The sequence below is a fragment of the Gobius niger genome (genome assembly GCF_951799975.1).
Source record: "Gobius niger genome assembly, chromosome: 9".
Lineage (NCBI taxonomy): Eukaryota > Metazoa > Chordata > Actinopteri > Gobiiformes > Gobiidae > Gobius > Gobius niger.
The window spans coordinates 19228702-19244390 of NC_136860.1; the positions used below are offsets into that span (position 1 = coordinate 19228702).

Sequence of the window (15689 nt, forward strand, 5' to 3'; positions counted from 1 at the left end):
TTGATCTTGTGTGACTCATTAGAATAATCTACCCTTATTTGATGCTGCATTGTTGCAATTTATTAAGTTATTATTTTGGGGACTTGGGTGGGGTATGTGCTTGACAGTTGCTGGGCATCAAATGGCAGTAAAAAGCAATAGTAAAAAGATTCCTTTCTAATTGTTAAAATATAAGAGCACATAAAGATGATAATGGCTCACATATACTATAGTATGACTTTGCTCTTCATTTACCCTAGATGATTAGTTAGTACTGGCTAACATGACAGAGCTTCCCTTCTGATCTAGTCTTTCCCTTATTGACAGAGCGAAAACTGATTAATAAGCCCTTCATTTGTCTTCTATATTGGCTGACAGTCCTTCATAAGAGGCTGCTGTCTTCCCTGGGAAAAGACAGAGGTGTGTTTAAAAATCTCATTTCGAGTTCTTCTCCAGCCCAATGTTTGTCTATGATTGGTTGACAAATGATGGCTCGGATGCCCATTTAAAAGTAGAAGAGGGTGCAGGAAAACGCACACCAAGCCCTCATTATTTTGTAAAGTGACATATTGTGGGGTCACTATCACTCACTTTCGCAATGTTCAAGAAATTAGCTTCATGACCCTATGGCCAATTATTTCCATGGCTGTCAGGTGCACAAAATGTATACTAGATTGTAAAGGAAAAAACATCACTCTATGATGCAATCGTTCAATATTTCAGGGCAACATATAGAAACACTATTAATGTGTCGTTAAAAAGACTCTGTTGTCCATTAGCATTCAACCTTGGGCCTCCTGCATAGAACATAGAATCACCATCTGTCAGCACAAAGCGTCCAGCCCTCTAACTGTGTTTGTTTTGGTTGCAGGAACTTCTACTACATTACCATGCTGCGAGACCCCGTCTCCCGCTACTTGAGTGAGTGGAAGCATGTCCAGAGAGGGGCCACATGGAAGACCGCCCTGCACATGTGTGATGGCCGCTCGCCCACCCAGGACGAGCTGCCCAACTGCTACAACGGAGACGACTGGTCCGGAGTGTCCCTCAGTGACTTCATGAACTGCCCCTCCAACCTGGCCAACAACAGGCAGGTGCGCATGCTGGCCGACCTGAGCCTGGTAGGCTGCTATAATCTGTCCTCTATGAATGAGAGCCAGCGTGGACACATCCTGCTCAGCAGCGCTATGAGCAACCTCAAGAACATGGCTTTCTACGGCCTGACTGAGTTCCAGCGCAAGACACAGTACCTGTTTGAGCGGACGTTCAGCCTGCGCTTCATCTCCGCCTTCACTCAGATCAACAGCACACGAGCCGCTAATGTGGCCCTGAGAGATGCAGTGCGCTGGCGCATTGAGGAGCTCAATTACCTGGATGTACAGCTGTATGAGTACGCCAAAGACCTGTTCCTCCAGCGCTTCCAGTTCACCAGGCAGAAGGAGCACCAGCAGAGCCGACTGAAGAGACGTGAGGAGAAACGTCTGCTCCGAGAGCAGAGGGAGCAGGACAGACCCTGGCCCCCTAGACGCCGAGGAGGCGGGACTAAACGTGCAGACAAGGAAGTGGACTTTTCTACCACCACAGAGGACTACACGAGTCAGGTAGCCCGCTGGTGAACCTACAGAGATGTTGTACTGTGTGCATTTTCACACATGTCTCATCAAAAATCCGCCCCAGCATCTCTCTGTTTGTCAGCTTTGGAGCCACCATAGTGTTTCTTGTGAAATGGCCAACAAGCTCACAGCAGCGCTGCCTTGGACTGTCCTTTGGTGTCTTAAAAACTGAAACAGCAGCTTTTGTGGGTTCATTTCTGCCTTGGTTTTATATTATGTGATAAAATGAAGATAAAAACACACTTACGAAACTGCTATAACACTATCAAATCTACTGAATGTCATTGACTGTCCCTGTCTCTCATCGAATACATGTTTCACTGACAATATAATGTAGAACAGACGATTGCATGTCACATGTCCACATTTTCAAAACCTTGAGTTTCTAAGGCGAAATGTTGTAAGCCAAAATGAATAAAGATCACACTTCTCAGTTATCTAAGGTATTTTAGTTTAGCACTAATAAGGATAATGAATGCATGGATTTCTATTTGCAGTCCTGATGCCCCATAACATGAACATAAGAATGACTCCTAAAATTCAGAAAATCCTACAAGACAAATATTTAGGCACACAACAGACATTACATTACAGTGAAAGTGAGTGAAGTAAACAGGCTGATGTGAACACTGGCGACTGTAATGCATGTTTGTGGCGGTGACGGAGAGTGGCACTGGACAAAAGGCCAGCCTCACAGTGCCCAGCTGCCTGTCTCGGCATCTGCTCTGCTGCTCCCACTCTCACCACAGATTTGTATCAACGTGCCAATGAGGACATGAAAGAGGGGTTGTTGTCCCGCTTCAATCAACTTTGGTGGCACTTTCTGTTTATCTCACAACCGTCGAAAATCCCTGTGTAACACTTTTTACTAAAGATGAGTGCTGTGGGTTAACATTTATGTGTATTTACCTCGGATTTATGTGAAATTATGCTGCTGAGCTTTTGTGAAGGATTTATTTGTAGAATTGCACTGAACAGGTTTATTGTTTTGAAGAGCATTTTCTGTACCAACAATCATGTTTTTATCAGTAAACAAGAGTGAATGACCGAAAAAAAAAACTGATTCTCTTGTTTCAATGAAGATTAACACACATGAAGGGGTTTTAATGTGCACGATCATGTGAAAATGTTTGGCATCAAAACATGCTGTACCTGCCGTGTTGTTTCATTCACATGTTGGAGTTGTGTATTCTCTGGTCTTGCCTTTCTGTGGGCGACACATTTGCAGCTCTTTTCTCCCTGTCCCACCACTTTTGTTCTCACTGCAGGCAGCTCTGATCAATCAACTGTATAAATCTTGCCAACTCTCATTCATGCATTCTTACTGGACTGGTCCACACAGACGAATGCCAAGTTTCCACAAAAGTTAGATAAAGAAAAGTATTTTTGTCTTATGTTTAAAAGTCATTTTGTTAGGCTTTTCAACCAGTGACCATGACTTGTTTTATAAAAGTAACCATAGAAAAGCATAATATAGCCCCTTGACAATAATAGCAACGAATAGTAAGCAGTTTCGAAAGCATCCAGAATGCTAAGATATTTATTTATGTTGTTGCTTCTAAAACCTTTCCATAGATGTAACCTGTGTTTGACAAACAAGATACAGTAAAGTATAGAAAACTGTCAGATGCAGATATAGCTTGCTTTAATTAGTTCTGAACCCACAGCATTTGGTTCTCTTTCAAAGCCCCTCATCACAAACTGCCAAATAATATTTATTTCAAAACGGTGATATTTATCAGAGTGAATTTTCCACTGCTGTGAGCTGAGCTGCAGGACTCCTCTGTTGTGATGACAGATGGAGGAGCGAGGCATGAGATGATGCACAGTGACTATGTTTAAATTAAACATCATCCCTAAAACACTATATCACATTGGAAAAGTACAGTATGTATAATATTCAATTCCTTTACAAATATAGAAACAATTGTTTAATTCAATAAGTATGACTTTTTCATTGACTAAGCCACAGGGTGCTATACTGTCAGTGACCTTTTTGTTGCCATGTTTTTATCTTGTCTTGGGACTGGCACAAATATTATAACTGCGAGATGCTGGATTTGAAGAACTGAACTTAGGAATTATGTAAAGTAAAGTTATTAAAATGTTGTTGAGTTAGTTAGTTACTAACTACTCAAATACTACTACTAATGAACTACCACATTTTTTTCCTCCATATTTGAATATGATTTTTCACAAACAATCACAAACATGAAGGACATTCATTATTAGTGTTGCTCTTTCCCACCATGTATTAATATGACTTAAAAAGCTCAGTTCATCTTAACACAAAATAACAGCACTGTAAATATGTGAACTCAAAATTACACCTAATTTATTTCTTTACTTGTAGTATTTATTTACTTACATCTCAGTGAAAGACAGTTTTGGTGTTTGTTTCTTTGTGTACTTGTTTTACAATCTTGTAATGAAAAGAACTGCCAACTGCATTGGATGTGTAATATTTAACCTACAGTTCTATTGTAAGACCCCATAAAAACATGTGCATTCTGCATAAGGTATCATGAAATAAATGCTTTGAATGGCCAGGACTTAATTATGCTTGCTGCTTTTATGACAATAAATTATCTATTTGCCCAAATTCCCTTTTATGTTAATTACAAATATATGTCAGTGGATCAAAATGGGTACAGTGTATTGGCCATAACATGACTCGCTGAGTATTAATAGAGGCCATACCATTTTTATACGGCACACTTTTGGGCTAGAAAATTCCAGAAAAGTTTAAATGATCTGTTAGCAACGCATCACACTTGCATGTACTGTCCATGTACTTTCCTGCTTCTTATATCAATGCAGCGCATTGTAGCCTTTGACTCACAAAATTCTTATTCTTCTTATACACAGACCCTGAGGAAAGCCATGTGATGTGTTTTGCCCAGGACATGAGGCATTCTGGCCGGAGCCGGGATCGAACTGCCAACATTAGGATTAATGGGCGTGAGCTCTGCATTGGGTCACTGACGGACAGAAATAATCTGTGTTATTAACTTCATCTGGTAAACAGCAGGCAACGCTGGTGCAAATAATGGAGTGTGTTGGCCTATAAAGTATAAGGTATTATTAAAGGTTGATGGTTCAAATCCCGGCGTCTGCTGGTGCAGGCTATTGCAGCACTAGCACTTATCCACTCCAAGCTGCTCAGGTGGTTGGCCAGGCAATGTGGTCCCTGTGTTCATTTTAACCATAGGAAACTTGTAATACGTTTTAAGGATCTTTACAGTTGGTATAAGGTCAGGCAACTCACACCATGTGACAATTATAGTAAAGCTCATGTCACTCAGGAAGAAGATGTAAGATTTCTCCACAGAATGTGCTCCACAATTGTATTAAAATGTAAGTACCCAAACTTAAAATACATTGAATTAAACCAAAAATAACAATAGCCTAAATAAATAACATGTAAAAAGAAGCCTATTTTAAAATACTGCCGTTTCTTCAAACCACATTAAGTGTCCTGTGCTTACTTGCAGCCAATTGTGCTACTAGTTGGCAATCTTGATTTTGGCTACATATTTTCTAGATCGCTTGTAAACTGATGATCTCACTTCTCTGTGTATAGAGGCTATCTCTTTTCCTCAGCCAGTTCATGTTTGAAAGAAGTGCAAGACTGACATCTACAGGCCACCACTTTGCAGAATTTAAATTTTAGTAGCTTCAGCCACCAAGGCATCCAGAGAATGAATGTGATATTTTTCATCTAAAAAGTTCAATTGCCAATTTCTCCAATGTTTATGAATATTCAAGACTCAACAATACACATTTTAGAGTATTTACTTATTTTAGAGCATTTTAGGTTGTGACTATGCTATGTTCATCAAAAAAATAAGCCTTTAGCTTTGTGGCCGTCTAGGCTAATTGAATTAAAACAACAACAATAACAGTCTTTGCAGTAGACTAGCAGCCCGAGCGCTAAGGTCAAAGCATTGCGCAGATTCAAGTGGTATAGTGTTCTCGGATGTGATGTGCAGTGACAGTGACATCTCTCACCAAAGGGAACAATATGGTGACCTTTCAGTGCGCCACTTGATGCTGCAGCAGCGCCTGTTTGTTTAAAGAGCGAGGTGTGACAGACCGGATGAAACTCAACCGGAGTGGCTTCGAATCTATAGCCAATGTACTCACAGCCAGAAGACTAGGTATGTTTTATTATTATAGGCCTACGTGAGAAAAGGTGTATAGCCTAATGATTTCGCTTGCTGTAGAATAGGTTATTATTAATAGCCTATATTAGAGTTTGGCTACTCTTCTTAACTCCCCAACCCCGTGTGAATCAAAAACAGAATAGCACTTGGAAACATGTGCTTGCCATGTGCTGATGTTGTGGCCTAAACACGTTTGTGTTTCTGTAGTAGACAGTAATATATATTATTATATTATAATGAATTAAAATAAGCCTAGCCAACATGCAGAGCCGTGGGAACATATGTTATTGACGGGGTGCTGAAGGATGAGATCCATGCCCCCAAAAAGGATTTTTCTGTGCATATTTCCTATTTATCAATACTATCCACTAGGGGCTGCTGCAGCACCCTCAGCACCCTGGTTTCCCATGGCCTTGCCAATATGGAAATTTTCCTGCCAGTAGCGCCTATCTCTGGACATCAAGTAGCCTAGACAGCATAGCACTAACGATTGAAAAAAAAAAAAAAAAATCAATAATTTGGAAACTCTATATTTCCTTTACCCAGCCTACCTCATTATGATATTGTTGTGTTATTTTTTAGGCTGGACATTGTTTAGAATAATTATTATTATTATTTTTGCCAATCTAGCTACAAACTTGAACTTATTTTCATCAGTTGGGGATTTGTTGGCAAAAAAGACAGATCGCGCTGGCTTTAATGTAACAGAATTATCTACATGGTGGTGAATAATATGCCTAGTTGAGAATTTACAAGCTGCCATTCGTAAAATCTGGTGGTGTCTCTCCTGTTGCCTGTTCCCTTGGTAACAAGCAAACCCTTTGCCCTTTTTGCCTCCTGGCAATCGTTTGGCTCGTACCACTGTGTGACCAAAGGGGGTGCGTAGAAGTGTCCTCGAACATAAAGTCTTGTAGTACCAAAATGTATCCGTCACTTAAAATAAAAAAGAAATTCATTTTTTTAAATTAAGAACACAACACAACTTTGTTTGTAATCTGTCAGTTGAATGCAGGAAGTTAGAGCGTATGTAATTATCGGATACCCCTGCATGACATTAAAGTCACTACACTACAGTAAGCTGTCAAAAGCTTGTTGCTTAAATCGGTGCAGTGCTAAAAAGTGAAGATGAGGAAGTAGGCTTCATACTATATTTTTAGTTTTATTTTAATATAATAATTTACACGAGTTTACAGTGACTCGGCTGTGCTGACGTAAACTTCCTCTAGCCATTCGTGATTGTTGAATCCTCTGCAGTCGTATATCCGCGATGATGAGGTAAGCAGGTGTACTCCTTGCTAACACAGCTAATGTAGCTAATCTACTGTATGTCGCCTATGACATACGCCTTTAGCCCCGAGGCGACACCTTAAACAGTCCGGTTGTATCTATACATGGGTGTTGTAATCCCAATAGACGGTGGTAAACACGTATGCGCTGCTAGCCATAGCTTGCGTCTACCATGACATTTTTAGACTTGGCGATGAGTCAATTTTAGGGCTAGAACTTTAATTCAGAATGACTTTGCCAGGCTAGTATGCTACGCGTATTTCTCTATAGCACACGTCTACTTTGAGATGTTTTATTTATTTATTAAGGGTTATATGTATTCACATATACCTATGACGTGGTAATAACAGTTGGGTGACCTGGTTGAAACACATTCACCTGATGGTATACAGAGATAGCAATGCAAATAAGATGACCTATATTGTGTTGGAATATGACATTTTGATCATCATTTCTACATGTGCTTTACATAGCTACTTGATAAATTCAGTGTATTCCCTGCCTAATCAAATCTCAAAAAGACCTTTCCAAAACAGACTAGAACCGGATCCAGGGCGCATATTCTAGAATGAAGACGACTATAACCTGCCTATAACCCATTCTTCTCCCCTTCCTTTTACTCTGCAGACTTGGTGCAGACAGTTTTACAGAGTGCATGACTTCCTTATTTTCTATTGGCTCACTCCGGACTGGGTGGGACTTCCCAGAGGCCGGCACCAGGCAGGAAGGGGGTGGCTGGAAATGTTTCAGCCCAGTTGCACAGTCGTTTTAGTGTTGTTTTTAGAAAAATCTTTAATGACGAGATCCTCGGTACAGATAGTTGTTTAATAGTTACCAAGTACATACTAAGTCTAGCCCTAAAGTCTAGTTTAAAGTTGGTGTTTAGATTCAAGCTGTATTTTTGTCTATAATTCCAACAACAAGAAAGAAAGGTAGGGTTTTCTTCTCCATTTCCTGACTTGCGCCTGAAGGAATTTGCTCCAGAATGTTGTGGGAAACCACGTTACTGCGCTACAAAAGGAATCTCTGTGAACTGCTGTGGTTTACTGAAATCTGTGTCATCTGAGCCACTGTTTACGTAGACCCTATAAATTGCTGCTCCCATTGGACAAATCATTGTAGCATGCAGATGTGTTTAGCTTGAGAGTCAACCATCTTTTCAGTCTAATCAGCAACTTCCTGAATGTTTAGAGTAGTGGTCTGCATTCTCCCTGGCCCTTATTCCAACTTTATAACATTCATTGTGTATAGTATTGGTATAAATTGTTTGTATACCCTATAAAGATGGTGCTGTTTTTCAGATCATCAAGTGCCTTTGAGGAGAGGATAACCCTGACTGAAAGCCGCAACTACTAAGACTTCAATTCCAAGCTCCATACCTATGTTGAAGGCCACAGTTTTATGCCAAAACAAGATTGACTATTTTTACTTTTTACTTACTCAAAGCATGGACCATTTCTATTGCGGACTATACCCCTTGAAGGTTGTGTGACAACTGTTTTGCCTGCCAATGGAAGCCTCCTCAAGTCATTTCAATCTTGACCTCTGTGCATGAGCAGATTTCTGTCTTGAGAGATATAGTGAAGCACCGTATCTGTCTCTTGACGTGATTGTTGAATTAATAAGCCTTTAATAACCGATCGAAACATCTGAATATGGCATTGACCATTTCTTCAATAAGAGACACAAAATGGCTGACTCTGGAAGTGTGTCGGCAGTTCCAGCGAGGAAATTGTTCACGTAGTGATGAGGAATGCAAATTTGCTCACCCACCAAAGAGCTGCCAGGTCGAGAATGGGAGAGTAATTGCCTGCTTTGACTCACTTAAGGTAATAGATTGTCTACTTTTGTTTGACATTGTGATCGGAAAAAATATATTTTTTTTACTGATGAGTGTACATTTCCTATAAACTCTTGCGATGTGTGTGCGGAGTGGAACATTGAAACATAAAGAACCCAATGTGTAGTAAAGCACTCTCTTGACATTTATCTAATGGTACCAAAAGAAATCTGACATTCAATTGGATTACAGCCTCCTCTATTTGCTCAGTAGCTCTGTGTGAGGCCTTAGTTGGCCTAATCCACTCTCACACATTCACCAGTACAACACAATGCTGCTTTGCCCCAGGATTACACTTATGTTGAGTCATCGTCTTAGCGACTCTATACAGACAGTTTGACACAGCTTGCCTAGACAGAGGACTTTCACTGTGTCCCGGAGCTAAAAGCAGATATTTGGATGATTTTGTTGGGCACACAGTTAAAAAGGAAAAATAAGTAAAGAATATTAACAATATTGTTTTAGCATCATTATGGAAAATCTTACAGGGAATTGGTATTGATAGTCAGGAAATTATTATCTTTTGTTTATAAGGATGTAAACAACAATTTTGTCAAGCAGTTAGCTATCAGCAGTTACTTGTGTGTTGATATATAATCCAATATAGACTTTATATCAGTGCCAGTAAATTCGTAAATATTGGAACATTATTTATTGTTGCTTACTTGCATGCATACATAGTAAGTTATTTGGAAAGTTTGATCTGGATGTGGGATTGTGCTACGCGACAAGCAGAAGGAAGTTGTCATCCTGAAAGTCTGCAATTGTGTACTGTCGTGAGAGCACATGAATAGACTTGGTTTGTTTAATGTCTGTCAGTCAATAGAAGTAATACATGTCCATCTTCCCACAGTGCACGCCAGTTCATCTTCAATTCTTACTGTTAACTGGCTACTTGAACTACACTTGCAAAGAGCTGCATAAACCAAAAAAAATCTTTAAGGACAATATGGTCTCCATTTGCTTAATTTATGGTCCAAGTGAAATTGCAACTAAGCTGGCAATAATAGTATTGAGTACAAAAAAACCTAACTTCTGGATTCTCTGGGTACAGGGCCGATGCTCAAGGGAAAACTGCAAGTATCTTCATCCACCTTCTCACCTGAAAACTCAGCTTGAGATAAACGGGCGCAATAATTTGATCCAGCAGAAGACGGCTGCGGCTATGCTCTCACAGCAGATGCAGCTCATGGTCCCCAGCCCCAGTCTGCAGCAGCTGGTGAGAGTCTTATCCCTAGCAATACCTTTGTTTCTTTTGCACACAAACAGATATGTGATATGCACTCTTCTCTCAGGGACTGGCCTCAAATGCAGGTCTTGGATATGGCACTTACATGTCCCCACTGGCCCACACCATGAACCTGGTTCCGACAGAGATGCTTCCCAGCTCCTCGGTGCTCCTTCCAGGGAGCTCACCTGTAACAGTTCCCAGCTCGTCCTCCTCATCCTCTTCTTCCCCATCACAGAAGCTGCAACGCACTGACAAATTAGAGGTAGGCACACCAGTAATCAATTAAAAATCACGAGTACATTAAACACGTACACCTTGATGCATTTGTAACTTGCTCTAATTGTTTTTTTTAATACTTCGTTTAGGTGTGTCGTGAGTTTCAACGGGGGAATTGTGCAAGAGGAGAGACAGATTGCCGATTTGCTCACCCCAGTGACAGTCCAGTGATTGACACCAATGATAACACTGTAACTGTTTGCATGGACTACGTCAAGAGCCGCTGCTCCAGAGAGAAGTGCAAATATTTTCACCCGCCCGCACATTTGCTTGCTAAAATCAAGTCCAACCAACAAGTCACTCAAACCAACATTGCAGCACAGACTGCTGCGGCAGCTATGGTAATGTTTTTCAGACTTATTTTCTATGTATCCTTTATATCTCCTCCTTGACAATATAGAAAAATATAGGATGTCTAATTAGTTCATATACAGTTCCATATTTATGGATAATACTGTGCTTTGTCTTACAGATGTACAGTGTTAATATGATTTTTTTTCCTTTCCTTTTCTTTCCTTCTTTCTTTCTTTTTTACAATTACCAGTCTGAAGTGAAATGTCAGCAATATTTCTCCTTATTCTTATATGTATCAATTTCACATTTGTTTGAGCCAATGGACCATGTCCATCACCTGCTCCAGAAATAGCTGAGAAAATTGCATTACCAAAATTAAGTAATATCACAAATGAATTTATTTACAAACTAATCTACTAACTGAGGTAGTCAGTCAGTGTGGGCCTATTGTGTTATCTTGCATGCATGTTGTGTTTTATGTGGTACATTATTTAGTTCTGTTTTTCCCCTCACCTGTCCACATGCTGTCTCCCATGATGCACCTCTGCTTGCTGTTACCTGTATGTTACATGCTTCAATCCCATTGGCACATCGTCATCTTGTGCTCTCTGCCTGCTATTAAAAGACTCAGTCGACTGCCAAAGCGCTGAAGCGACCCCTCGAAGCAACATTAGACCTGGTATATTGACCTTTTGCTTTGCATGTTCTTTAGCTATTATTGTTCTATAACAAGTTTTGTCATTGTGATTTACAACTTCATCAAGCTAATAGCCTCAGTTTTAAACTGCTTGTTTTTTAAACTTTTGGAATGTGAAATTATTGCTTATTGATATAGAGTTAATGTTTTATTTTTGAAATATAAATATTATTTCAGAGACTGTTTTAGTACACAGACCTGGTACGATATAGCAGGAGGACAGTGAAGTGATTGTGTTATTACTGCTTTTCTAGGCTTTTCCAAACAGTGTCCTGCAGCCCATAACAAAGAGAGCAGCTCTGGACAAGAGCAGTTGGACCAGTTCCCTCTTCAATCCCAGCATTTTGCATTACCAGCAGGCGCTGACCAATGCACAACTGCAGCAGCACTCTGCTGCTTTTTATCCCACAGGTAAAACACTGGGTTACCAAAATTAGCTTCAAAAATTGTCTTAAAAATTGTAGTCATCATCTGTACTCTATGGTTTAAGTGTTGGACATTTCACATACAAGAGCTTTGTCAGCAAAGCTAAAGAACACTGGCTGCAGGTGGATATTTAAAAACCCATCTGCCCTGGGCTGTGTTTGACAGCAAGATCAGTGAACAGTGATCAGGTGAGAGCAGGGTTTAAAAGTCCGCCTCTGGCCAGAGATTGGAGAATCTTGAATGAGGCAAAACGTCTCCTTCACAAATTTAAAAGATTCTGTATCATTGATCATCTGAGTAATATTAAGTAATATTGAATTATAATATCTTTTGCTGATCTCAGCAACTAATCCGAATCTTCGGTGCCATCATTTTGTCCAATGAGACAAGCTCTCCTGTAAACCGGCCTGTCGAATCGAGGGAGAGGGGAAGGAGCTTGATCGCTTTCACGCTCTTATCTTTGGAAACTAGTAATGGCTTTCTGGTCCAATTAGGAAGGGAGAGGGGAAATGCATTGTTTACTTTCAAATTTTACTCTCTCTCTCTCTTTCTTCATGTTTCAATCCTACAGACTATCTCTTTCAACTACAGAGTAGAGATGATGGCTCAAGAACGTTTGTCTATGACGGACAACTCCTGTATGATTGAGAGCTTACACAAACACGTTTCTAAAGAATCAATTCATAAATCCTTTTTCCAATATCTGTACTTTCAGGTTCTGTCTTCTGTATGTCTCCTGGCACAAGTATGGGTAAGTAATCTCTAAAACAACAACATGGCCAATTTTTAAACTGGTTACTCTTTGCTAGGAAGTTGTGGTATAAACCCTTGTCATTTTACGATATTGAGTAGCTTGCTGTTGCAGTCTTGTACTTTAGACTAAGCTCTCTTACTTTAATCTCTGACACTCACTTCACAGTTATGCCTTGTTTTATTTCAGATTGCTTTATTTAGAACGTTCTTGGAGCCTCAAATCCTAAACACATTTCTAATGTTACATAGTTGCAGCCCTTTGTGTGCTTTCCTGCTGTCTCGCTTTGCTGTGTGATCTCATGCCATCTGCTGGTCTAACCCAATGATGGTTTGCTGCTAGTGTTGTTTTGTATTTGCCTGGCCAGAACAAGGCAAAAACATGGCTCTGGTTACCATAACCCTCCACCTATACCTTTTCATTGCTTTCATGGTTCCCTTCCTGAACTAGTCCCCATGATGTACAGTACTGCGCCTGCTACTGTCTCTGCAGCAACTACTCCCGCAACCAGTGTCCCATACGCAGCAACAGCACCCGCCAATCAGGTTTGCTCCTTTTTAAAGCTTTCTGTTTTAGACTGAAGAAGTGCTTTGTCTAATTCAGGGGAGTTGCTCTGTCAGCTTAGCATTGCCTGCACTGTCTTTGTCTCTTAGGCTTTGTGTTTGATGTTGATGTTTAGTACAGAGTTGTATCTCACCACCTTTAGTCTGCACTTTTTAAGTTTTATTGTCTGCACTCCGCATAAAATTGATGCACATACTGTGGTTCTCATGGCATGTTTTGCTTTTTGTGTGGCTTACGCAATCAAATTCTCCTTGATTACAATTTTGTTAAAGGAAACAAAAAGCATACATTTTAATCTTAGGCATACCCATACTACATATTTAAACTCTGGTTGAAACAAGTAGTTTTTTGTAATCACCAAGTGTTTTTCCCCTGAACAGATCATCCTCAAGTAACTTCCAGAAATGGATACGAGTGCCATGTTGCAGTGATGAAACTTCGCAAACAGAAGCTTTGTAAATACAGCATCAGGTCCACACAGAGTCTACTGATATCAGCATGACACTTTATCTTCTTCAATATTATCTTATGTTAGTTTAGGCAAACATGACACCAAACCCCTGATCTGCAAGATGTCTATAAAGCTAATAAAAATAAATTTAAATTCAAACCAAGATAAGCTTAAAAGCCAATAGATTTAAATATTTAGAGCAAACAAATGTGTTGTTGAATGTAAGTTGTAAAGTAACGTTTATGGGTAAAGTGTCTGTAACATTTTCACTCTGTTGATTGTTTAGTTTAACTAAGCACTTATTTAAACTTATACGTTTGAGCATAATTTGTGTGAACACCAAGTCCTTAAAATTTTAGTAAAGTAACAGAGCTCCCTCTTTTGGCGTGCCTTTGTACTGCATATACAGACAAGTAAAGGATATATAGATGTACTGTAATACAGTATTGGGTTGCTGCAAGTCAGCAATAGTCAACTCATATTTTTTCTTGCACAGAATATTGACATCATTATCAGACACAAGCAATGTGATTGTAAAGGAGTGTCAAGTTACTGCTAGTGACAAATACGGTGTGCAAGTCTTATAGTGTAACAGCACTATATTGTCTGAATAGTACAAGTGCCTAAGAACTGTGTATATGTGGCATACTATATTCATCCAACCTGTACATTTAGAGATGTGATTTGCAGTGTCATGTCATGTCATTGCATCAGTACATGAGAATAGACATAGTTCTCTGTTTGTTTTAGTACACTTTAGTATTGCAGATTTGTATTTAATGCACTGTGTTCAGTTATTTTATGTTCTTAGTCCAAATAGAATAGATTTTATACATGTACTCCTGGATTTATACATTGTCATTGGAAGGACATTTTGTCATTTCATCATGTCCATTATGTTTTAATGCATTTTATTAAAAAAGCATAGACACAGTTTTATTATATACTATAAAAATATGTACAGTAATCAGACAATCCACAAAGAGTATGTGCTTGTTCAAGTTTAATGTTGATGTAACACTTGACTACCTTGCCTACATTAACTTAATAATAGTTTCAACACTTTACAAATTCAAACTTTTGTTGAATGTAATTTATTAAGGTTAGCCCTACTTTAAGATCCTCAAAGGCTCTTGTGATGTGTGCTTTCATTAAGCTTCCTATGGTGTATATGGAATGACATTATGGTCAACCATTGAAACAGAAAGGGTTGTTAAATTGTTACTGCCTTACTAGATCAAATCATCTGTTATCTGCTTCTGTTGGTTTCTGAATCAGTTCAACTGCTAAAGCTTGGATAAATCTTTAACAGTTGATTTTTTTTTGTATGTCAAAATAGTATAATTTTGTGTTTTGTTAAGTGATGTGATTCATACAAAGTTTCCTCATTGTGTATTTTGGAGACATGGAACTGGCTAGTTTCCCAAACAACAGTAGTGAATAAAATGAGGTGAGCCCACCATTTATTTAATGCTAAGGTCAAAAGCTTAACTACAAATGTTTTCCGATGTTGATTTGAGATTGTTAACCAGTCTATTCCAGAAGCATTGGCTACTCCTGTGCACATAAGTTACTGGATATTTTGATCAAGAGGGCTAGGAGAAAGTATGTTTTTTGCCTAATTGATGGAAGCATTTCTCTTCGGCACTTTCTAAAAAGTCAGATGCTTTTGTGATGTTTGCCTTACATTTCCCACCTGTTGCTATTTGCATTTGTTCAATTATTTTGAATGTCTGAAAAATAAACTTCATTTCACTGCAGTGATTCAAAGAGTGTTCATTTTAGACCTATAACTTAGAATAGATCTTGTTTTAAAGTTTCCATATTACAGGGCCTATGTATTTATTTATCTATGGTGCCCATGGTGTGGCCATTGGAACAGTCACTCAGTACCAAGTTGGAGGAGTGGCCACCGCAGATCCCAGGGAAAACACATCGAATCTCCCATTTCAGTCCCGGGCCTCAGATAAAGGACCCATGTTCGGAGAGAGAAAAAGAGATTTTGCAGTTATTGTTATGTATCATGGAAGTAACATGGCAGCCGTGTGAGAATCCGGAGACAAAATCATTTAGCTGGTGTTTTAATGGAAAGCGACTGCATCAATGAACTTAAG

At 39.4% G+C, this 15689-nt stretch overlaps 1 protein-coding gene and 1 pseudogene across 2 annotated transcripts in view; both read left to right on the plus strand.

The window, feature by feature from the left end:
• The window catches only part of hs6st3b (heparan sulfate 6-O-sulfotransferase 3b), a 68893-nt gene extending 65784 nt beyond the window's left edge, over positions 1–3109 (plus strand). The window contains exon 2 of the mRNA XM_079563235.1: positions 851–3109. Within this exon, the coding sequence (XP_079419361.1) occupies positions 851–1595 (745 nt within the window). The 3' untranslated portion in view covers positions 1596–3109. The remainder of the gene's footprint in view (positions 1–850) is intronic.
• Positions 3110–6843: 3734 nt separating this feature from the next.
• On the plus strand, positions 6844–15339 carry LOC306967396 (muscleblind-like protein 2a; annotated as a pseudogene). Its single transcript, XR_013794287.1, has 9 exons — positions 6844–7033; positions 8347–8874; positions 9940–10378; positions 10482–10733; positions 11312–11365; positions 11638–11794; positions 12525–12560; positions 13011–13105; positions 13505–15339. The product of XR_013794287.1 is annotated as a muscleblind-like protein 2a (transcript).
• Positions 15340–15689: the final 350 nt, after the last annotated feature.